Source organism: Brassica napus, chromosome C2, assembly GCF_020379485.1.
Source record: "Brassica napus cultivar Da-Ae chromosome C2, Da-Ae, whole genome shotgun sequence".
NCBI lineage: Eukaryota > Viridiplantae > Streptophyta > Magnoliopsida > Brassicales > Brassicaceae > Brassica > Brassica napus.
Window position 1 is genome coordinate 14087211 of NC_063445.1, and position 24391 is coordinate 14111601.

Consider the following 24391-nt stretch of genomic DNA (forward strand, 5'->3'; position numbering starts at 1 on the left):
TGGATCGAACCTCAAACGTGTCGGCGTCTCAGTCCCGTCTCCTTGCCACTCGACCACAATCACCCGGTCAATTTTTGAACAACTTGTTTTGTAACTTTTTGACAACTAGATCAAGCAACCCATTTTTACTTGCCTGTCGGAAATACGTGTGAGACAACAGTTGTTGAAAGGATTGAGATGAAATTTGAAACGAAAATGAACCTTTTTTTTTCAATTGTGGTAGAGTTCACTAAAGCAAAAAAACAAGTAGACAGAATGCAGTAAAATAAGTATGTTGCCGCAAATAGGAAAAGAGAGTAGAACCTCGTCAGCGAAAACATGATCCCAAAAAGTTCAAGCAAAGTTGACAATTGAAGAAAAAAGACCCCTAAAGGTCATGATACCTCCTAGATAAATCTGAGAACGGAGAGGAATCAAAAAGCTTTCAGAAAAACTTCTGGCAAAACTAATTGTGTGATAGTTATGTCATTTCCAACCCCACCCCAAGATAGATTTGAAGTATCAAATATTTCGCCTCCACCATTTTTTATTTCATAATAGGATAAAATGATTTTATTTCATAAATGTAATAATCATTTTATTTTTTTATTTATTACTCTATTTTTACTAAAATTTTTAGAATACTGTTTGAATAAACTCCCATATTAGAAAAATGGAATTTTACATTGGAGATACTTTTAATAAATTTCTAAAAAGCAGATAGCCTAATACTAGGTGATGTGCCTGAGAGAGTTTTCAAAAAAGGCCTAATTGAGTGAATTGTAGTTTTTGATCTGAATTGCTAATTAGTTTAAGACTCCCGCACAAAAAAATCTTAGTTTAAATCACAATCTCTCTGTGCTTTCAAGCTTGAGCAGCTGCAGAATCGCTACTGTTAGATTGTTTTTGCTTTCTTTCTGCTTGAAGGGATCTGCAAAGCGACTCAAGCTTATCTTTCTGGTTCTTTGTCTTCTCCAAAAGCTTCTTCAATCTCTCACGCTGTTCAAACGTTGAACCAAAAGAGTTATGTTTACTGGTTGATAAACCTTCAAAAATGGTGAGAAGAGACGGTTTCGCTTTTTTTTACCTCTTCAACTAGTTCTACGAGAGTAAAATCTGATCTTTCTGTTTTGCTCTTCAAGAATGCGTTTTCTTTCCTCAGTTCTTTGATTGCTTTTGACATCTACTCAACACACATCAATAGAGAGATAAGATCAGTTTGATTAAATAACACAAGACAGCAATGCACATCTTTTCAAAGAACAATGAAGACATGTTTACCTTGTCGATTTCTTGTTTGAATGTTTCAAACACCTCGTTGCTCTTCACCAATGCATCCTGCATTTATCAATCATGTATCATTTATTACAAATTTTGTGAAAGCAAAGACTATGAATATTGAATTGCTTTAGGGGAAGAGAGCAGACCTGGAACTGCTGGAACTTCTCTCCATCAGATGTTAGCTGCACCCGCAAGTTTTTCTCAGTTGCTAAAAGCTGAGAAACTTGATCTGCATATACTTTCATCTGAGATTGTTCATGAATTACTTTCTCCTCGTGTTGTTTGATTTTTATTTCAGAAATCTGTAGCTCGAGGGTTTTCTGCTTCATCTGTTCATTCAGAGATGAGATGTTAGTATTAAAGCCCAAGAATGTTGGCTAGATGATGCTTCATAAATAGCTTATACTCTTTGCTCATGTTGTTGTTCTGAAAGCATATATTGACCAGCCAGGTGCTTCAACTTCGTCCTCAACCTGGAGATTAAGAAACAAAGCCATTGAAATTGAAAAGGGGCCTCTAAAAATATGCTGCAGAGAGCTAGCACAAGCAACACCGTTTTTAAAATGATAGCTATGTAAGAATATAGTTTGAAGTATGTGAGTGAGGCATCTTCACAATGACTTTTTACTTAAAATGTACAACACAATGATATGTATCTACAATTGAAAACGTGGTGATTGTGTTCTTTCGGCTTACATTTCATTTTCTTTTAGTTGTGAGAGGCTTTCATCCCTTTGCTCGTCCAACTTAATGCTCACATCCTATAAACCAAAGAGAATTAGTAAAGGTAAAGAGTATAACTAAAATATTTATAAGGAAACTGAACAAAAGATTCTGATTTCTTCTAAGTCCCTGACGTTGCAAAACCGTACAAGCAAGATTCATTATCTGTTTCAGGGCATCCATCTACGTGAAAACTAATATGGACCCTTTTCCCCCTTATAAATGCAAGTTCCATTAACTTCCAATGATAAAATAGGTTTATCAGTCTAAATCTCCACGTGTATATAGTAACACAGAAGATTGATAAGGGAACAGAACAAGGATCAAGAATGATATGCATTAGGGTTTGCCTACTAAGGAAGAAAAAATGGAGAATTTACACAATGCTTTTATCCTATTTGGCAAAATCCCTCAAAACTTTATATTTAAAGCAGATCAAAATGTGTTCAATTACCTTTATTGCTTCCTGGAACTTTGTCGACAGATCTGATCTTAAAGTCTGTCCCTCAGTCGAAACCCGCTTGCTTTCTTCCTGTAATCCAAAGGAACAACAAGACAAGACACTCTATAAGGCAAACAAAGTACAGTAAAAAAAAAAGAAGAAGAAGAAGAAGAAGAAGAAAAGAATGTACCATCAACATTTTGTTTTGACGTTGTAACTCCCTACAAAGTGACTCAAGCTTGTCACGGACAGCAATAGCTACAACAAACAATGACTTGCTGGTTAGAAAATTGTATCTGTGGCTAAGCATAGAACAACAATCAAATTCTGATTTTCCTATTTACCAGAATCTCTTTCAGAAAGGACTTGCTGATACTTGAGCATGAATTCGAGAAAATCTTGTTCGGATTTGAACATGTTCTTTGAAGTCTTACGCTCTGTCTCAACTGCCTCCTGCTTAAATACAGTATCAGCACATAAATGAGTCTGTTACCAATTTGATATAAGAGTTTATATATAAAAAAAAAAAAAAATACTAACTTGTTTTCTGGGTTCGATACTCTGAGTAGATTCTGTTTCCTTGTTTGGATTTTGGGAGGACCCTTGTGATGACGCTAAACTCAAAAGCAAAGACGCAACGTTAGGTGGTTACAAAGAAGTCTCGTAAAGATTTTTGAATTTTAATTTTCACATCTCTCTCACATGTTTGAGATGGTTCCTTCAGCTCTAAGCTCGAGACCTTACTTAGGTCGTCTTCATTACCATCTGTTTCTTCACACAAAGGAACGGGAAAAGTCCTGGGCTTCTTTGTTTTCTCGATCGAGACATCACCTGTTTGATGGTTTGTTGTGATTCGGTTTGCTTCCTCGGGGTCGACGAATCCATCGGGTAAGGAATCAACTTCGGGGAGCAAATTGGAGACCATTGTTAGACTCTGGATCTCAAAACCAATTACGAATCAGCGAGAAAGGTAGAGAATATTATATACCCAAATCTTCTTACAAATGTGACGGACTTGTCACTTGTGCTCAGAAGCAAAACCTTTTACGGGTTTTATTCCATGTGATTTTTAAGCAAAACATCCATCTTATCTATCTTAAGTACCATTTTAACTTAACCCTTAATTCATCTAAATATTTACGATTCATGCCGCTGCTTTATAATAAAATTATCCTTAATTATCTATTTACTTAAATATTTTTTAACTGATAAAAAAAGAGTCAATCGGTTGAATATACTGAAAAGAGTGAAAATACCAAGGATGTGACAACTATGTGTCTGTGGAGTAAGGCATAACATTGGGGAATTTAGGGTATATGATTAATTAGAGAAAAAATTTAAGGTATGGAGTGCAATTTCTCTAAAAAAAGACTTTGAATATGTTATACGTGATCCGCTTTTAAACAACCATCATTCTTCGTAATTTTGTAAGACAGTGCTATCAATTTGAAGTATATAAAAGAAATATTTTCAATTATTATTATTAAATATTTTAAGGTTACAATCTCCCCTTATCTATCTATTGAATACGATATTAAATTTGTAAGCCAATCATGTATTGAACAGATTTAAAATTTGTCTCAAAACAGCATAATATATTAATAGTATTATATTGATGACAAAAAAATATTAATAGTATTATATTAATAATATATTTAAATCATACAAGGAAATTTTTTTAATATAAATTTAACCCAGCATAATATATTTATCAATGTTTTGAATCGGCATCATAGTTGGGTCAATGGTAGGACTGGTCCAATCGATTTAACCGAGTTTTAAATTTTAATATAATTTTAAATTAAGTAACTATATATATATATATATATATATATAACTATTAGAATATGATAAAATTTTATATAATTGTTAAAATCTAAAAATGAAAAAAAAATTCAAAATAATATAAAAATATGATGAAAACTAATTTATTTAGATACATATTAAAATAATATGATTTTTATGAAATCTTTTTAAATTTTGCAAATTTTTCATTTTTAACTTAAATTTGAGAAAACCGGATCACCGATTTTAGCGGGCTTGATCGGTTTCTGACCAGATTTGCTGGTTTAGCTCAGATCTGATTTTTAACACAAGCGGGAACCGGCTAGAAAAGCAAATCTCGGTCCGATCGGACAGTTTGGTCCGTTTTCAAAACACTGATATTTATACATAGATGTAATCATTTTTATAATAACATAAATCATCCCACACATATCTAATTGAAGACAAATATAACATGATCCAATAATGCAAAATATAGCCTCAACAATAAACTAAAGTAGTACAAATGCAACTATTAAAATTTTGTCTTAAATGCCTATATATTTATCCTAAAATATACCCGCACATGTGCGGTGGTCAAACTCTATTTTATTTTTAAAGTTCAATTTAACCATGGCACATTTATCCGGAAACGAAGAACCAAACCAAATTGAAAAAAGGTTAGGTTCGGATTTGGATCATATCAATTATACTAGTGGATTTTATATCTCAAAAACCGAAAAACTAGAACCAAACCGTAAACCGAATGAGTACCCTAATTTCTATAATATAGTTTGTATATTTATAAATATTAACTATATTTAGTTTTAAAATAACTAAATAATTTTTAAAATATTATTCATGTCGAAATACTCAAAAAATAGAATTATGTGAATACTTTTTATTCAAAATATTTAAATTATCTGAATTATGCGAGTTATTATCTAAAAGTTTGATACTTAATAAAAACTCAATTTTTTCACTTTTTAACCCAAAATTAACCAAAAAACTGGAACCAAACCGAACCGTAAACCAAATTAACTAAACCGTAACCGAACTGAACTTTCTAAATACTCGAACGGATCCTAACCTTTAGAACCGAAGAACCAAAGAATCGAAAGAACACAACCGGAACCAAATCGAGAACCGAATGCCCATGGCTAGTTCAACTAATCCCTAGACTAGTTTAAAAATAAAATAGATTACCAAATAAATATAATTTTTTTAAACACGGGATACATCATTATATAATCTTGATTGATGATACAAAATGATAATAAACTACCCGCAACATATGTGATATTGATAAATACCTTCCCATACAATTTCACGACGAAACTCTTCCCGTAACACTCAGATAAACATATGGTTATGCATGTACAATATCCATGATGGACATGCTCTCTTCGGAGCACACGAACACAACAAACGGTTTTTCATGCAGCCCTTTGAAACTTCCGTTAACCTTTTTCATCTTATAATCCGCAAGAAATTACATCTTCTGGATATTAAACCCCATACCTGGTATAGAAAATTTTAAACCTTGAACACTGAACTATTGTACTTCCACAAATGTCAGTTTTCTAGTAAAATGGTTTGGTGTTCTCGAGAGTTTTGGTGTTGAATTTTTTTTCTTTTCTATATATTAGGGGTTCAGAGCTTCGGGGAGAAAAGTTTGATTCCTTAATTATTTGAATTCTATTTACTTTTATCTTCTAGTGATTGGTTTGTTTATATTTTGTGTCAATCATTAATTTCGCGGAATAACTTATTATATAGAATGTAAGGAGATTGGGTTTTAGAAGTGTTCTTAAAACTAGACCGGATCGGTGGTCGAATCGGGTTCAACCGTGAATCAAAGATATAGTTAGGTTTGGTTGATGGTAAAACCCAAGGGAAATCAAACCGAAAAAAAACAAAACCAGAGAACCATTGTTGAACCAGTTTCAAACCAGGTTCGATTACTAAATGTAAATTTTGAATTTCAGTTAGACAATTACTTTTAATTTTATATCATAAACTATTTTTTCGTTTTATCTAAATAGGTAATATCTTTTAGATATATGGTTTTCAAAGAATTTTTCGGAGATTTTTATAAATTTCCACCGTTATACTTATTTAAGTTTTTAATTATACAAAGTCTCAACAAGTTACAGTTATGGGTCAGTCGAATTCAAATCTACAGTACAACTTACTGGTTCTTTTTCCACTTTTATTTTGTATTCTAATTGATATCAGAAGATAATTTGGATTATCGTTTTATGTACTTTTGTATTTTTGATTCTTTTTGGATTGTAGTAAACAATGGAAAGTGTCTCACTTAACTTTAAAATTATGAGATGTTTTGGTTGATATCTTTAATTGGATTTATATACTTATTCACGAAATAATATATTCATATGTATAATATTAGTTATAAAATTAATCTTAACTAAATTATTAAACCCGGTTGGGCCATAATAAACCATACCCAAAAACTTTTCCGGTTTGGTTGCCAATCCGATTTTAAAAACATTGGGTTTTAGAATCGTTGCACTTGACTAAATTTATAATATGATAGTTAGGATGGATTGAAAGAGAAGAGTGTTCCGTTTTGATTTAGGCGGTAAGTTATTTTCATTTGTTTGTTTTTGTTTTAGGTCATGTCTGCTCTTATGTTGTTTATCCGGTTTTGTATGTTGCCAAGCTCGACTATGGGACTGTTAGTTTTTTACTTCCAATTTGGTAAAAAAAATTATGGTGGCGCTTTTTTATTATTGTTATAAGTTATAACATACAGGTAAAACCCATTGTCATACAAATTATTATGCTTAACGAAGAAACTGTAGCCATATGTCATGTGTTCTTTTAAACGTTTAGTTACTATTTTTTTCTCCTATAGGTTGGAGTTGTATTGTGTTCACTGAATTTGTTATTGCTTAAGCTACTACATATTTATTTTTGTTATTGCTTAAGCTACTACATATTTATTTTACATTTATTTTGGTAAATGTTAAATATTATACCAAGTTTTCAATTTGAGACAGCGATTACAAAAGTTTTCAATTTGAGACAGCGATTACAAATGTTAAATATTAAACGAATTTATGTATTTCTCATAAGAAGACAATAACATTGAGCTGTTGACATTGAGCATGTAAGCTGTTTTTATAAGACAAGAGGAGTGAGCAGGTGGAGATGTTGTTGCCGCCTTTGTATCTGTCGGGATTTTTTCTTGTATCTTCTGGTTTGGTTGTGTTTGTTTCTCTTTTATTTGATGGGTAATATGTAAACAAAAATCATTTTTAGTTGTATTTATCTGCTTTTTTGTTTAGGTAATTTCACTGATTTTGGTTGTCGTCTTCGTCTTCTTCTTTGCGAAAGTAAGTTTGTAAATTGTTAAATAGTTGGCCGTGTAGTTTGTATTTGTTTAGCTGACTCGATGTATGTGTCGTTGAGTTTTAGTTGAGGTGATTGATTTGGTATATTTGTTTTGAAGTTTATTTCTAAGATTAGACAAAAAAAGAGAGGTGATCATTAATGATTTGTCTTTTTTGGAATTCTAATTTTTGGTATTTTGATTGTTTGGGATGTTGTGGTTTCTTTTAAGCTGTAAAATAAAGGTTTGTGTAAAATTAGTTTGATAAGTAAGAGAGATAAATAGACGACCACATATTTTGGGTAGGAAATATTTTTGATTATTGTTGTTAGCACAATATAGATAATAATATAAAGGGAATTGTGTGTTGATTGTTTCTTACGGATCAATGAGGAGACGGATAACGACGCGGGTTGTTTCTTTGGTAAGGTCAGAGCCCTGGACAGAACGGATTTGCCCAACCACATCTGCGAGTTTAAATATCAGTTATGATATCGAAACATAATATAAACTCAGATGCAATATGATAATATACCTGGGAGTTCTAGGTTTGTGTTCGCAATCACTTGGAAATTGTCAAACAATCTAATTATGACTGGAGATTGATCTTAGGAGCATCCGTGATGACTTCATCAATAATAGTTGGTGAGATGAAACGAATGAGGAATGAATGATCAGTTATCTTGTACATGCTTGAGCACCTATCAACCTCAAAACGATCGACTTACACAATGGAACCGGCTTTCAAAGATGACATGTAATGATTAGCACGTCCGGCGGGAATAAACTCATGAATCACAGAATCTGCAAATAATATTATTCAACAAAGAATCATGAAATCAATTAAAAATAATCTATATTATTTTCCTTCCCTAGGCCCGGCACACAGAGAAAGCCGAAGAAGCAAGGGTTTCCAACCTTCATAAATATATATTAGTTCAGCCATCAATGTACAAAGTATCCTTTAGTTTAGTGGTATAAATGTTGGTGTTTATATCTCAATAACCCGGGCTCGAGCCATAGACTTGACACTTTTTCACACTTTTTTAAAGTGAGACCCACAAAATGCTGACGTGGCGCGCTGAGGAGAGATCAAAAACTCAATCATTATAATATAGATTTCCACTGGCTGGTGTTGAACAATAATTTTCAACACTCTGATCCCACAACAAATATAGTTTAACAAATAGACAACATTTTTTAATTGCACAAGTTCAATTACTTACATTTGTCCACGTGAAAAAGAAGTAAAATTCGTCAAACACTAACTTATTCTCAGAGAAAGCAAAGATGAAGAAGAGATTGTACTAATTCTGAAACAAGAGTCCCTCAAAACAAATCAAAGGTCTAATTAACAGATTACATGATGGGGTGTCTTTTGAGTGTCTTTCGATTATGCTTCGTCCGTACGTACAACCCACCGTTCTTCCCTGAACAAATCAATTCAAAGATGTCAAACATATTTAGATCACTGGCTTGATTTGTCTTGCACCAGACGAGCATGAGTGTGGTTGCCCATGCATCCGGCAGTCACATTAGCCAAATACTTCCTTGGCAATGCTATTCCGAATCTCTTTCCTTTTCTTTCTCTTTTTTCCTTTTTGACGATGCTTTCATCCTATTGTGTATAGTAGTCATTCGAATGCAAACATCCATAGTTAAAAAGAATGATGAAGATAGATATATGATTGACTTTTTATATCCATTGTTAAGTTACTTAAATTGTTATAAAGAGAAATTCTTACCTCTTTTGATTCTATGATGACGCTTTCGGATTCCATCGACTTTCTCGTGTCTTCAGCATCTTTTTCTGTAAAAGAAAAGGATAATTTGTTTCAATAAATCGGTTTTGAACCATAGAGAAAACTAAACCTATATAAGACAAGAAAGTACGTAATATCCATACAGTTTTGCATCATAGAGCAAACTAAACATATCTGAGACAATCTAGGTAATATCCATACAGTTATGAAAAAATAGCATTCCAAATAGAAATATACTCCTAGCAATCATATATATTCGTGTAACGTGCGTGCATGCATCCATAGTTAATCCACATATATGAAATTGAAGAGTAAAAATTTCTTCTTCTTTATATTTTTATTTGGTACGAATACTTGAAATAGCATTAATTAAGAACGTAAGATTTACCTTCTTCATCATCACCAGAAGTAACATCGATGCAATAAACCCTAAAGCTTGGAGATCCAGGACATATCATCCTCTCATCAAAGTTGCTCATCCTCCCTTCATCATGATCAACACAATCATCTTCTTCCTTCTTATCATTGATGACCTTGTCATGCTCATTATGGTTAGAACCATTATCTCCCTCTTTGTTAACATTCATGGCTACATCATCAACGAAATCATGATGATGATTGTCTTCATCTTGTTTCTTCACTTCTTTAATACCATCTCTCGACGAAATCTTTTCATAAATAACCTCTTTCTTCTCTTCCACGTGATGATCAGGCACAGGAGCAACCTTAGCCGACAACTTCCAGCTGTCGTGTTTCTCCTCCATCTCTTCTCCGTCGTCAACCTCAGAGGAGCCGTGCCTTAGAAGCTCCTTCTTGGACAACGTCTGGTTTCCTTTTAAGACACTTGCATGGCTCCGTTTCTTCATCTCCTCTAATCTTCGCCGGAGAAGCGGACGTATTCCCGCGGGAAGTGGAACAACGCCGCCCTCTTCTGCTCTCGCCGCTGCCGCACCTCCTAGCCTTGAGCCACCGCAGCCCATAACAATAAAACTAACAAATATATGGTGTAATCGCCGCCACCAAAGAGATCTACGGTGGCGGGTTGGTGGCAGAGGACGAATCTAGACAAACAATAAGGGAAAAAGAAGAGGAGAGAAGAGAGCCAATTGATTGGGAGGACGTGCCGGAAGATAATATTTAGGAATTAGAGAAGCCGGCGAGATTATTAAAGGGTTGAGATTGTGTGCTGGGGTTGATCGGTAGTTGCAATTCATTTGCTAAATTTGGTAATTAGTTATTTATTTAGGCAAATGCATAGTTGGTTCTTATCTAAGTGCATATGCAGTCTTGTTGTCACTTTTGACTCACAGTTAGCAGCCTCTCCTGAATTTGCAGATAACTGTGATGACTAACTTACTATATTGGCTTCAACGTATATATCTTTATCTTTTGTTTTAGAAGAATCTTCTTTGCCTTTACTTATGAAACTGAGCAATCAGTAAATCAGGTTTGATAATATTTATGGTAATTTTGGCAAAAAAATATTTATGGTAATATGGTATACAATTTTCTCTCATTTTACCTTCCAAAATAATCAGAACTGAAATAGTAATGTATGCAACATACACCCTGTAACACCCGCCGCCTCAACATTAATCCAGGGTTACAAAACGGGGTTAAGGACACATGTCTAAACAACTGACATTTCCCGTGTTCTGTTACTGGTTCCAAAGATCCCGATGCGTTTCCTTCTATACAAATCCACCACTCCCAACTATTTCCGTGACTTCTACTTCGCACAGGAGAAATGAAAGGGAGGACATGAATAATGGGTTACTCAGCGAACCAGTTCTAGACCGGCCACCCCGCATGAACCTCTATATTTCTCAATGTGAAACGAGTATTGACTAACCACTAACAATCAACATTTCAATGCAATCAAAACAATGTAATGAACTCAGTCATCACCACACATATAATTATGACTCCAAACAACCTAGAACTCTAGGATCTACCGCACGCTCAAGGGGTCAAATACTGATCCCCCATCGTGGGATTCCTAAGTGATCACCCGCCCTGTATGCTCACCATCCCATCTGCAAGACTTCGCTTTGGTTTTTCTGGTGAGAGAAAAAAGTTTTGTACTATGAGCGCATTGGTTGTATTAGTACGCAGTAGATACATTGGTTGTTTTGTACACTACAAGAAAACAACGGTATTCTGACGGATATTCCGACGGAAAATGAAATCCTCGGAATATCCCGAGGAATTTCCGAGGAAACAAAAAAATTAGTTTCCTCGGAATTTCCTCGGAATATACCGACGGAATTCCGAGGAAATATTAATCCGTCGGAATATTCTTATGGAATACCGAGGAAAAATGTATTCCTTGAAAAAACCCGCTGAATTCCGAGGATATATTATAGCCGTAAGAGAGCCGTTGGGGGATTTTAAAAATTCCGAAGAAATTCCGACGAACTAGCCGTTGGCGTCGGAATTCCGTCGGAATTTCCTCGGACTGTCGGTAGGATTTCAACTATAAATGCAAGCACCCCTCTTCCTCTTCATTCACTCCATATCTTCATCCTCCCTCGTACTCTCTTTACACACGAATTTGATTCATAAAAAACATGCCTTCTTCAAATTATTTTCGTTCTTGGATCGATCGACCTCATTTGGATCCGAACACGAGATTGCTTACGGAAGAATACCAACGACGTATAACCGAATTCATGGGGTTAGTTCACCGACAACCGGAAGCAAAAACAAGTATGTTAAGATGTCCTTGCTCTAATTGTAAAAATAGAAAGGTTATTAAAGAGTGTGATGTTTGGACTCATCTATATTTGAGTGGGTTTACACGAAGTTACAAAATTTGGTATCATCATGGAGAAACTGATTATGAACATGGTAGTACTAGCGAACCTCAGCCAGCGGTTAGATTAGAAGAACCAATTAGAACGGATGTAGATTATGGTGTAGGTACTGAGCAGATGGTAAATGATCATTTTAGAGGGGAAGATTTTCCCAATGCACAAGCTAGGAGATTTTGTGATATGTTGGATGCTGGAAAGCAACCATTGTACGAAGGTTGCAGAGATGGTCATTCATCTTTATCATCTGCTACAAGATTGATGGGCATTAAAACAGATTATAATTTGGCTGAAGACTGTGTGGATGCGATTGCTGATTTTGTAAAAGGTATTCTACCCGAGGATAATGTAGCTCCTGGTTCATACTACGAGGTTCAGAAACTTGTAGCTGGTCTTGGTTTATCGTATCAGGTAATAGATGTATGCAGCGACAACTGCATGATTTATTGGAGGGCGGATGAACAGCGGGTTACATGCAAATTTTGTGGAAAGCCTCGTTATAAAGATACGAGTGGAAGAGTTCCAGTGCCATATAAAAGGATGTGGTATTTGCCTTTGACGGAAAAGTTGCAGAGGCTATATCTGTCTGAACGCACAGCGCAACCAATGAGATGACATGCAGAGCACTCAACAGATGGTGAGATCAGACATCCTTCAGATGCAAAAGCGTGGAAGTTTTTCCAATCAAAGTATCCCGACTTTGCGTATGAGAGAAGAAATGTCTACCTTGGATTATGTACTGATGGTTTCAGCCCGTTTGGCAAGAGTGGAAGACAGTATTCTCTATGGCCCGTCATTCTTACATCATACAACCTACCCCCAAACTTGTGCTTGCGACGAGAGTTTTTATTTCTCTCGATTCTCGTTCCCGGACCAGAGCATCCTAAGAGATCACTTGATGTGTTTCTTCAGCCACTAATATATGAGTTGCAACAACTATGGGCTCAAGGTGCTGAAACATATGATGTTTCGTGTAAAGAAAACTTTCAAATGCGAGCAGTACTAATGTGGACAATAAGTGATTTTCCAGCATATGGTATGTTATCTGGATGGACAACGCATGGAAGGCTATCATGTCCATATTGTCAAGATAACACTGATGCTTTCCAACTAAAACACGGAAGGAAAACATGTTGGTTTGACTGTCACAGGAGATTCCTACCACCTGATCATCCATATCGTAGGAGTAGGAATTTGTTTACGAAGAACAAGAGGGTGTTTGACAGTCCACCTCCGGAAATTTGTGGGAAAGATTTGAAGACACAACTAAGAGATTTTGGTGCAGAAAGGACGCCAGACGTCGGTGGACATGAGCATTTTCCTGTAGATGCTGTTGGAGACCTACATAACTGGCACAAAAAAGTATTTTCTGGGATCTGCCATACTGGGAGGATCATCTGCTAAGGCATAATTTAGATGTCATGCATATTGAGAAGAACTTTTTTGACAATCTCATGAACACGATCCTTAATGTTCAAGGTAAAACAAAGGATAATTTGAAGTCAAGACTAGATTTAGTCGATATATGTGCTTGTTCAGAACTTCATGTTGATGAGAATGGTAGGGCTCCTTTTCCCATATACCGACTTGATGCAGAGGGAAAATATGCGTTCTTTGATTGGATTTCAAACGATGTAGAATTTCCAGACGGTTACGCATCTAATTTGCGTAACTGTATCGACAGAAAGGAAGGAAAGTTTACTGGCTTGAAAAGCCACGATTGCCATGTAATGATGTAGCGCCTCCTTACGTTTGCCTTCAAGGAACTATTACCACGAAATGTTCATGAAGCAATTGCAGGGATAAGTGGTTTCTTCCGCGATTTATGCACGAGATCAGTGACTCTTGAAGGTATTGAAAATTTGAAGACTAACATAGCCGTGATTCAGTGCAACCTTGAGAAGATATTTCCTCCCTCATTTTTTGATGTTATGGAGCATCTTGTTATTCACCTGGCAAGAGAATTGGAACTTGGTGGTCCTGTGCAGTATAGATGGATGTATCTGTATGAGCGGTATATGTTCCATTTGAAGAAGATGGTGAAAAATTTAAGTAGGGTGGAAGGTTCTATAGTCGCACATATGATCAATGAAGAAACTTCAAACTTTGCCTAGTACTACTTTCCAGCAGAAGTTCAGACCAAAAACAGAAGACCTGCTCGGCATGATGATAGAGGCGAACGAGCAACATATCATGTTACGGTTCCAGACATTTTCACAGACGTTGGACGACTTAGCGGAAAACCAAAGGACCGTCGACTTACTGAGCAGGAGCGCAGTAATTTGCAAACATATTTGCTCACCAACTGCGAAGATGTTCTTCAATATGAGAGGTAAATAAATTAGCTTACAAATTTTTATTTTAATTAGTTGAAATTTAAATCTTAATTAATTACATTATTGTCATCATATGTACAGGATTTTCATGGTAGAAAAGCGGTTCGAATATAGATACGCCACAGAGGACGAGCTAGAAGAAATGAAGCAGAGAGAATTTTCTGGATGGATGTTTACTTATGTGAGTGCTTTAAACAAATTAAAATATCATTTATCACATATTTATACTAATTCACATTTATTGATATAACATATATATGTGCTATTAATATAGGTGTCTGCTGGTTTGGCCAGAGGTGAAACATTTGACGATTGGATACGCGAGATGGTCGTTGGACCAAAATTTGTTGTAAAGTCATATCCGAGATTTTGTACTCGAGGATATGCATTCACAACTCAGAAGAGGAGACGTTCGAGTACGACTTATGATGCTGGCTTTTGTTCTGCATCAGGAGATGATGTATACTACGGACACATACGTGAGATTTTGGAAATCAAGTATTTGGGCATGGTTGGATTGCGGTTTGAATAACACTTATATAACCCTTATTAAGTGTCTTAGACTGATTATGAAGTCAAAAATTTGTTCCTTACCCTATAATAAACACTTTTCCGATTGTAGAAACGAAATCCCCACAACGTAAGAGAAACACTTATACAGTTTAGTGAACGGTAAAAGGAATACTTTCAATTCGTTTTGAAATTTGTTATTTCATGGTTTATGATCATCTATACAAAGAATCCTCAATGTAATGCATTACAATTGTATAAGAAATGAAATACAGCAAAAACAATTGATGTTTTGAAACCCCAAACACTAGTTCCTCGGAATTTCCTCGGAATATTCCGACGGAATTCCGAGGAAGATAAGGATTTCCTCGGAATTCCCTCGGAATATTCTGAGGAAATTCCGAGGAAATAGGGTTTTTAAACCGAAAACAACGTTTTGCGGTTTGAATAACACTTATATAACCCTTATTAAGTGTCTTAGACTGATTATGAAGTCAAAAATTTGTTCCTTACCCTATAATAAACACTTTTCTGATTGTATGAACGAAATCCCCACAACGTAAGAGAAACACTTATACACTTTAATGAACGGTAAAGAGAATACTTTCAATTTGTTTTGAAATTTGTTATTTCATGGCTTATGATCATCTATACAAAGAATCCTCAATGTTATGCATTACAATTGTAGAATAAATGAAATACGGCAAAAAAATTGATGTTTTGAAACCCCAAACACTAGTTCCTCGGAATTTTCTCGGAATATTCCGAGGGAATTCCGAGGAAGACGGAATTCCGAGGAAGATAAGGGTTTCCTCGGAATTCCCTCGGAATATTCCGAGGAAATTCCAAGGAAATAGGGTTTTTAAACCGAAAACAACGTTTTGCGGTTTGAATAACACTTATATAACCCTTATTAAGTGTCTTAGACTGATTATGAAGTCAAAAATTTGTTTCTTACCCTATAATAAACACTTTTCCGATTGTATGAACGAAATCCACACAACGTGAGAGAAACACTTATACACTTTAATGAACGGTAAAGGGAATACTTTCAATTCGTTTTGAAATTTGTTATTTCATGGTTTATGATCATCTATACAAAGAATCCTCAATGTTATGCATTACAATTGTATAAGAAATGAAATACGGCAAAAAAATTGATGTTTTGAAACCCCAAACACTAGTTCCTCGGTATTTCCTCGGAATATTTCGACGGAATTCCGAGGGATATTTAAGTATCCGTCGGAATTTCCTCGGAATATGTTCTTTTAACCGGGCAAATATTTCGCGAAAATTGAAATTGGAATTCCCACGGAATTCCGACGGATACTATCCGTCGGACCCTAGGTTTTATAACCACGAGCCGCTTCTTCTTTCCCATTTCTCTCTTCTTCCTCTGCGCCTCCTCTCCCTCCTCTCCGGCGAAAACCCCCTTCTCTCCGACGATATCTCCGGCGATCTCCCCCTTCTCTTACACAAATCATGTAAGGACCCTATCCCACCCTCTTAGGTTCTATTTGTTAGGTTTTTGTGTAGATTTGATAGATTTTTGTTAGGGTGATTGGTTAGGATTGTGATTTGGTTGTATAATAGGTTTAGAATTGTGATTTGGTTGAATAATTTGTTTTGTTGAATTGATTTAGAATTTTTTTATAAATTTTTGATTTTTTTTGAATTTATAAAATCGATTTTTGTATATAAATTCGATTTTTGTGTATGAATTCGATTTTTGTATTTTACAAAACGATTTTTTTATATAAATTCGTTTTTTTGGATTTTACAAAACGTTTTTTGTATATAAATTTGATTTTTTGAATTTTACAAAACATTTTTAATATCTATAAAACTTTTTTTGTGATTAAAAATTATTATTTGGGATTTAAATTTTTTTTTTTATATTTATATCATATACATTTCTATATTTATTAAACATTTTTAATATTATTAAAAATATTTTTTGTAATTATTAAACTATTTTTTATTTATTAAAACTATTTTTTGTTTATTAGAACTATTTTTATATATTTATTAAACATTTTTAATGTCTATAAAACTTTTTTGTGATTAAAAACTATTATTGGGATTTAAATTTTTTTTTTATATTTATATTATATAAATTTCTATATTTATTAAACATTTTTAATATTATTAAAACAATATTTTGTAATCATTAAACTATTTTTTATTAATTAAAACTATTTTTTGTTTATTAGAACTATTTTTATATATTTATTAAACATTTTTAATATCTATAAAGCTTTTTTGTGATTAAAAACTATTATTTGGGATTTTTTTTTTTAAAAAAATAATTTCTATATTTCTATATTTATTAAATATTTTTTTTAATTTACAGGTCTCATGATGATCAGACCCGGCCTCGACAGCGTCGTGGTCGTGGTGGTACGGGGAGCCAGTCTCGGGATTCCAGCCATTTTCAGGATTCCACTTCGCCCCACAGCTCCTACCATACATCTCCCTCTGCTGCACCCGCTCCTTCTCCTCTCGCTCCCGCTGCTGCACCCGCTCCTGCTCCTCCGGGTTCTCCGGGCGTGATGAGTGTTGCGGAGTTGGTTCGACAGCCCGGTCGTGACCATCTTCCCTATCTCACTCCGTATCCATATGGACGGGGTCAAACATGGTAATTAAACATATTTTTTTTCATTAAAATTTGATTCATTATTAAGCGTTTGTTCTTTTTATTAGGTTCAACCGATCCGGGAACGGGATCAGCGCATGGATCAACCGTATGATATACTCGGCCCTCGACAAGGGACATCCGACTTTCACTGACTTCCCTATCGACAAGCAGCATCTGTGGTTTCGTCAGTTTGCGGTAAGTATTCTAATTTTTTACTTATATTTTTAATCTTTAATATAATTTTTTTTACTAATTGTGTTTTTTTTTTTGAGCAAAAATTCAACTGGAATTCCGATGAGACGCTCTTTATCTATCACCACTTCGTCCATAAAGTTATGGACAACTATGGGAAGCAGATCCACGAGTGGAAGAAGAAGTGATAAATCAATAAGGTTCGATTTAATTTATTAAACAATTTTTTAATTTATTAAACTATTTTTTTTTATTAAAAGGTCTCAAAGTCGATAAACAACACGGTCTGGAGGGAGTTGTGTGCGCATTGGGATAAGGAAGAGACGAAAGAAACTTCTTCCACCAACTCCACCAACCGCAGGAGCGACCGTAAAGGGAAGGGTGTCTTCAAGCATAACTTGGGTGCTCAATCTATTGCCTCTCTGGGAGATCGCATGGTAAATTCAGCCGCTTTTTCTTCAATTATTTAAGTTTTGAAATTTTATTTTTTGTCCATTTCTTCTAATTTCTAATGTTTCTTTAATTTATGTTTTTTTCAAGGCGGAAGAAAATGATGGCGAGCCGGTTGATGATCTCGCCCTAATGAAGAGGGCGTATACCAACAAGAAGACCGGCCAGATTGATGACGGTCTTGTGAGGGAAGTGGTCAGCCTGGTCCAAACTCAGGTGCAAGACGAAGTGTCTCAGCTTCAAACCGAGGATGACGCTTTGACGGCTTCGACCAACTTGTCCCGGTTTTGAATCAACGAAATCGTTGAATCCGTAAGTTCTTTTTTTTAAAGTTCAATTCATTTATTTCTTGATTTAAATTTGTAAATTTGGCTATTTTCTATTTCAGTCGGTTCCCAAGAATTGGGACGTTTGGTCGGTTTGGGTCGTCGCACCCGGCCGGTCGGTTCCTCATTCTTCTGCACCACCGCCCTTTGTTGATCCAGAAGTACTTACGGCTCAATTGAAGGACAAGGATGATCGCATATCTTTGTTGGAGACCCAGATGGCGGCTCAACAGTCGGGCTATGAGGCACAGAGGAGGCTGAACCAGCAAATGATGGAGATGATGCAGAGGATGTACCCGAACGAGGTGTTCCCGGACGTGCCAGACCCGTAGTTTTTTTTTTTTTCCAAAAACTCGGAATGTTTTATTTTTATTTGTGAAACTTTGAATATTTTCGAATTTAAATTTAAATTTAAATTTAAATTTAAATTTAAATTTCAATTTTAATTTTAATGATTTCAATTTTAATTTTAATTTTATATTCTCGAATTTAAATTTCAAAATTTTTATTTTTTTTAAAAAAAATTATTTTTTTAAAAAAAAATTATTATTTTTAAATTCCGAGGAACGGGGTCCCTCGGAATATACCAAGAGACATGTTCCTCAGAATATATCGAGGGCCCCCGTTCCTCGGAATATACCGAGGGACATGTTCCTCGGAATATACCGAGGGAAATGTTCCTCGAAATGTTCCTCGGAATTTTCCGATGAAAATTCCGAGGAACATTTCGTCGGAACTTCCGAGGATTGGACCATCGGAAAATCCATCAAAATATCCTAAGGAAGCTCTCCCTCGGTATATTCCGAGGAGCTTTCCGACGAACAGGTGGTCCTCGGAATTTCCTCGGAAATTTGTTTCATTGGAATTCCGTCGGAAAATTTCGAGGGATTTCCGAGGAAAAATGAATTTCCGAGGAGTTATTTCCGAGGACACGTTATTCCGACGACATACCGACGATTTTTTCCCTCAGTATGTCGCTGTTTTCTTGTAGTGGTATGATGTGAAAATTTCGTAGGAAGTTTCATTGTTTTCAACTAAATAAGTAATAAAAGAAACTGTTTACATTTTTTTACAACGTTTACATAATCTTTTGATAAAAAAAACTCTAATGATCCAGAATTATTGTGTAGTCATCCATTTTTTTCTTTGTTAGTATGATGATCTTGCTCGTTTGATGATAAAAGTTTTACAAAATATTTACTAGTTATAAAACCCATGACTATATTATTTCATCTGTATGTATTCTCTTTGCCTTTTTCTGTTACTATATACATAACATATTTTCATTTATATATTTTGTAGAAACATATATATTTTGTATATTTATTCTTATATCATCCCCTGGACTTTTATCATTCTCTTCATTGGAATGAGTTTTACCCTCTTGTACTCGAAGCCCGTAGGTAGAGTTGGCAAAAAAAGAAGATGATTTTGGATTTTGTTTTGCAATAACATTTTGTTGTAACAAAATGTTATGCTTCTCAAATAGACTGCAGAAACACATGTTGGCACCTCAGCTTGTTGGTTTGCCACATTGCCACTAGAGCTTGCCTTAAAATAGACTAACCAAAAAAAAACATAGAAGGCGGAGAGAACAAAGGAAAACCAATAGTGAAGCAGAGTGCTCCATGCATGGATTCAATCAACAGGATCATCAACTTCGTGTTTCCTCCTTTAGCCTTGTACGGACTTTTTGTCTTCTACCCAATTTACCAGAGACTGAAGTCCGCCGTCTCCATCTGGCGGAATGTTTTACGGGAAAATGTCGCCGGAAAAGTGGTTCTAATCACCGGCGCAGCTTCTGGCATAGGCGAGGCAAGTTTAGGAACCAATATTTAATGTTCGATGATTAATCAAGATTAAATAGATGTGGATGTGGATGTGATAGTGTGTATTGTATAGGCTTTAGCATATGAGTACGGGAAGAAAGGTGCGTACTTAGCACTTGTTGATATAAGAGACGAACCTCTCTTCCACGTGGCGGCTCTCGTTGAGCACTATGGGTCCCCTGAAGTCATCCCCATGGTCGCCGATGTTTCTAAGATCATCTCCATCGCTGGTTTATAAGGGGTTTATAAGCAAGCCTCTTATCCGTTTTTGATTTAATAAGTAATATAATTAAGTGGGATGGTTAGAGGTGCTTCTTAATTAACAATTTTAAGGGGTGAGCTCTAAAGTACGTGGCAAGTGGAAATAGTCGTGCATTTCCCCTAGTTTCGTTTAGTGAAAAAAAAGAGTAATTCGACGCGAGAGAATTAAAAAAAAACCACCGACGGCGATTACTTGGCGACTCGGGATCGTCTTTGTTCTTAGGTAAATCTATACGAAAATCGATTCTCCGAGTTGTTTAGCCGTCGATTTATGGATTGCTACTTGTTCGATGTTGTTTTTCTGTCAATTTTGTGTTGGGTTTTGATTAACAAATCGAATTGGGCATCGATTTGAAATTAGGGTTTTCGTCAGGGTTCAAAGACGATTTGGGATTTGGAGCTTTCGTCTTCGTTTGTGTTTGTTTTCGATTAGAGTAGGTTTTCAAATCGATACAGGGTTCGTTTTCAAATTAGGTTTTCAAATTAGATTTTGGATTTGGTGCTTTCGTCTTCAGTCTTCGTTGAGAATATATTTGCAAAATTTGGTAACCAACAATCACAATTATTGTATGTTTTATATTTTTTTTCAATAAACATAATTTTTTTTCGTAAATTAAATAATATTAGTTTATTCCTAAGAACCTCACTTTGGAGTTCACCTATGGACACCCAAAAAATTGAAAATCTTTAACTTTACAAAATTAATTAAAAAAAATATCTTTTTTGCTAAGAACCTCTCTTAAGAGGTTTACGAATGGAGTTGCTCTCCACGACTGCGAACGTTTTATCCAAGCCGCGGTTCTTCATTTTGGCCGATGTATGTCAATAGTCCTGATTATATTCTAGATGGTTTGTTTGCGTTTTACTATAAATAATCCAGAGCTAGTACTTTATAAATCATTTGAGTACAATATAAACGCCAAACCAATTAAAATAAATATACTATTTGTTTTTGAAATTTTGTTTAAACTTTACATAAAAACATTTAACAAGTTGTAATTCGGAAATTTTAAAATCTATTATTCATATATACTACAAATATAAAAATCTGTTGTACTGATTGTGGATTTTTATTTCTTTTTTTTTGGCAGTGGATCATCTAGTTACAAATGCAGGAGTTGCTCCACTCTATTTGTTTGAAGACATCGACGATCTTTCCATGGCTATGCCAGCTATGGTAAATTTACTCAGACCAAAGATCTCTGTAAAGAAAATATGTTTTCTACTAATCTGTGTAATTGTATTTTTTTTTTCCCACAGGACATAAACTTTTGGGGATCTGTGTATTGCACCTTCTTTGCTTCTTCGTACTTAAAGAAGTCTAGAGGAAAGATTGTGGTGATTGCTTCTGGATGTGGATGCATTGCTTCACCCAGATTGAGCTTTTATTGTGTAACACTTTTCTATCCATTTGCCTTTTCGTACTTGTTTAACCTTTTGATCTTAAAAACTCATCTGATATCCTTGATTTTCTCTTGATGGATTCAGGCGAGTAAAGCTGCTGTGATCGCGTTTTACGAAACTCTAAGAATTGAGTTCGGATCAAAGGTCGGGGTTACCATAGTAGCACCTGGGGTTGTTGACTCAGAAATGACCCAAGGCAAGTTCATGACAAAGAACGGACAATTCATAGTGGACAAAGAGCTCAGAGATGTAAGCATTTCTGGCTTAATTTATGATCTACTTTCATAGTTGTAAATAATATAAAAGTCAAACTCAGTATGGAAAATAGTAGGATGAACCAAAAATGTATGAGAACTTATCATTCGAGGTATACCCGCATTTTTATATTTTTGTTTTTTAAAAAATATTTGCCCAAGAGTTTTGTTCATCTACTCTTTCAAATGTCTATAGATATTTCCTATACATGCATGAAGAATAACTAGAAAATATAAATTAAACGATGGAGTTTAGTTTCAACGTTGACATTGTTATATCATATGAAGCAGGTACACATAAGCTTATTGCCAGTGGAATCAGCAGAGAGGTGCGCTAAAGCGGTACTAAGGAGCGTGTGCAGAGGAGATAGGTAAAACATCGTAATTCTGACGGAAAATGAGATCTTCGGAATATTCCGACGAATTTCCGAGGAAATTCCGAGGAAACTCAAATTTGTGTTTCCTCGGAATTTCTTCGAAATATACCGATGAAATACTGAGGAAGGCATATTCCTCGGAAAAAACCGACGAATATCCGAGGATATATTATAGCCGTTGGAGAGCCGTTGGGGATTTTAAAAATTTCGAGGAAATTCTGAGGAAAGAGCCGTTGCCGTCGGTATTCCGTCGGAATTTCCTCGGTACTGTCGGCAGCATTTCATCTATCAATACCCGCACTCCCCAACCTCTTCATTCACTCCATTTCTTCATCCTCTCACATACTATATTTACACACGAATTTGATTGAAAAAAATATGTCTTCTTCAAATTATTATCGTTCTTGGATCGATCGACCTCATTTGGATCCGAACACGAGATTGCTTACGGAAGAATACCAACGAGGTATAACCAAATTCATGGGGTTAGTTCAACGACAACCGGAAGCAGAAACGAGTATGTTAAGATGTCCTTGCTCTAATTGTAAAAATAGAAAGATTATTAAAGAGTGGGATGTTTGGACTCATCTATATTTGAATGGGTTTACACGAAGTTACAAAATTTGGTATCATCATAGAGAAACTGATTATGAATATGGTAGTACTAGCGAACCTCAGCCTGCGGTTAGGTTAGAAGAACCAATTAGAATGGATGTAGATTATGGTGTAGGTACTGAGCAGATGGTAAATGATCATTTTAGAGGGAAAGATTTACCCAATGCAGAAGCTATGAGATTTTATGATATGTTGGATGCTGGAAAGCAACCCTTGTACAAAGGTTGCACAAATGGTCATTCAGCTTTATCATCTGCAACAAGACTGATGGGCATTAAAACATATTATAATTTGGCTGAAGACTGTGTGGATGCGATTGCTGATTTTGTAAAAGGTATTCTACCTGAGGATAATGTAGCCCCTGGTTCATACTACGAGGTTCAGAAACTGGTAGCTGGTCTTGGTTTATCGTATCAGGTAATAGATGTATGCAGCGATAACTGCATGATTTATTGGAGGGCGGATGAAGAGCGGGTTACATGCAAATTTTGTGGAAATGCTCGTTATAAAAATACGAGTGGAAGAGTTCCAGTGCCATTTAAAAGGATGTGGTATTTGCCTTTGACGGAAAGGTTGTAGAGGTTGTATCAGTCTGAACGCACAGCGCAACCAATGAGATAGCATGCGGAGCATTCAACAAATGGTGAGATTAGATCTATAAATTTTGGATATGTATTTTGTGTGTTTTATATGTTAGATTCGAAAAAGTTATAGATTCAAGCTAATATGATTGTTTTATTGATTATTTAAGCATAAAATATTATTTTTGAAGTTTTTCTTTGTTTTGAAATCATTTGAACGTTTTTGGATATGCAAGTTTCTTGGCATACTTCACGAGCAGACTTCTCAAGAAGATTTTTAGAAGACTTCTTCTAATGCATTTTATGCTAGAAAACTTAGTCTTACAAAAGCAAAAATATTTAACCTAATTGGATATTTTTGTCTTCTTATATAAATGAAATTTATACATTCTCTCTTCTTTTCAAATGGCTGGAACAAAAATGTAATGTTTCTCACTCTAAAACTCTCCAACCTCTCTATAATCTCATAAAACTTGAAAACACCAAACTTATATC

The 24391-nt window shown here is 35.1% G+C and overlaps 3 protein-coding genes across 4 annotated transcripts; 1 reads left to right on the forward strand and 2 right to left on the reverse strand.

Annotated features, from left to right (window-relative positions):
- Positions 1-621: 621 nt before the first annotated feature.
- LOC106361168 (alpha-taxilin) lies at positions 622-3497 on the reverse strand. 2 transcript variants are annotated; one of them, XM_013800879.3, is made up of 11 exons: positions 3128-3497; positions 2966-3039; positions 2770-2881; positions 2616-2683; positions 2438-2515; positions 1957-2021; positions 1667-1733; positions 1407-1589; positions 1261-1317; positions 1067-1162; positions 622-978 (listed from the first exon to the last, which is right to left on the reverse strand). In XM_013800879.3, the coding sequence occupies exons 1-11, from the start codon at positions 3348-3350 to the stop codon at positions 844-846; spliced, it is 1158 nt and encodes a 385-aa protein (XP_013656333.1). In that variant the 5' UTR covers positions 3351-3497; the 3' UTR covers positions 622-843. The 2 variants fall into 2 exon arrangements, with proteins under 2 accessions (XP_013656333.1, XP_013656334.1); XM_013800880.3 differs by having other exon boundaries at positions 2770-2878; positions 3128-3495.
- Positions 3498-8613: 5116 nt separating this feature from the next.
- BNAC02G16020D lies at positions 8614-10580 on the reverse strand. The gene is made up of 3 exons (XM_013799444.3): positions 9699-10580; positions 9293-9357; positions 8614-9165 (listed from the first exon to the last, which is right to left on the reverse strand). Exons 1-3 carry the CDS (start codon positions 10288-10290, stop codon positions 9016-9018), a joined length of 807 nt encoding a protein of 268 aa, XP_013654898.1. The 5' UTR covers positions 10291-10580; the 3' UTR covers positions 8614-9015.
- Positions 10581-19589: 9009 nt separating this feature from the next.
- On the forward strand, positions 19590-23153 carry LOC106359814 (11-beta-hydroxysteroid dehydrogenase-like 6). Its single transcript, XM_022696264.2, has 7 exons — positions 19590-20390; positions 20478-20634; positions 21426-21482; positions 21757-21842; positions 21926-22057; positions 22154-22318; positions 22615-23153. Exons 1-7 carry the CDS (start codon positions 20208-20210, stop codon positions 22696-22698), a joined length of 864 nt encoding a protein of 287 aa, XP_022551985.1. The 5' UTR covers positions 19590-20207; the 3' UTR covers positions 22699-23153.
- Positions 23154-24391: the final 1238 nt, after the last annotated feature.

Bases quoted from the DNA above. Each gene is read 5' to 3' on its own strand.
- LOC106361168 (XM_013800879.3), bottom strand. From the start codon at position 3,350: ATGGTCTCCAATTTGCTCCCCGAAGTTGATTCCTTACCCGATGGATTC. The intron at 1,318-1,406 runs GTCTGCTCTCTT...TGATAAATGCAG, and splicing joins AGAAGTTCCAGCAGTTCCAG to GATGCATTGGTGAAGAGCAA. The intron at 1,163-1,260 runs GTAAACATGTCT...TGTGTTGAGTAG, and splicing joins TCAAACAAGAAATCGACAAG to ATGTCAAAAGCAATCAAAGA.
- BNAC02G16020D (XM_013799444.3), bottom strand. From the start codon at position 10,290: ATGGGCTGCGGTGGCTCAAGGCTAGGAGGTGCGGCAGCGGCGAGAGCA. The intron at 9,358-9,698 runs GTAAATCTTACG...TTTCTTTTACAG, and splicing joins TTCTGGTGATGATGAAGAAG to AAAAAGATGCTGAAGACACG. The intron at 9,166-9,292 runs GTAAGAATTTCT...TATACACAATAG, and splicing joins TCATCATAGAATCAAAAGAG to GATGAAAGCATCGTCAAAAA.
- LOC106359814 (XM_022696264.2), top strand. From the start codon at position 20,208: ATGGATTCAATCAACAGGATCATCAACTTCGTGTTTCCTCCTTTAGCC. The intron at 21,843-21,925 runs GTAAATTTACTC...TTTTTCCCACAG, and splicing joins CCATGGCTATGCCAGCTATG to GACATAAACTTTTGGGGATC. The intron at 22,319-22,614 runs GTAAGCATTTCT...CATATGAAGCAG, and splicing joins TGGACAAAGAGCTCAGAGAT to GTACACATAAGCTTATTGCC.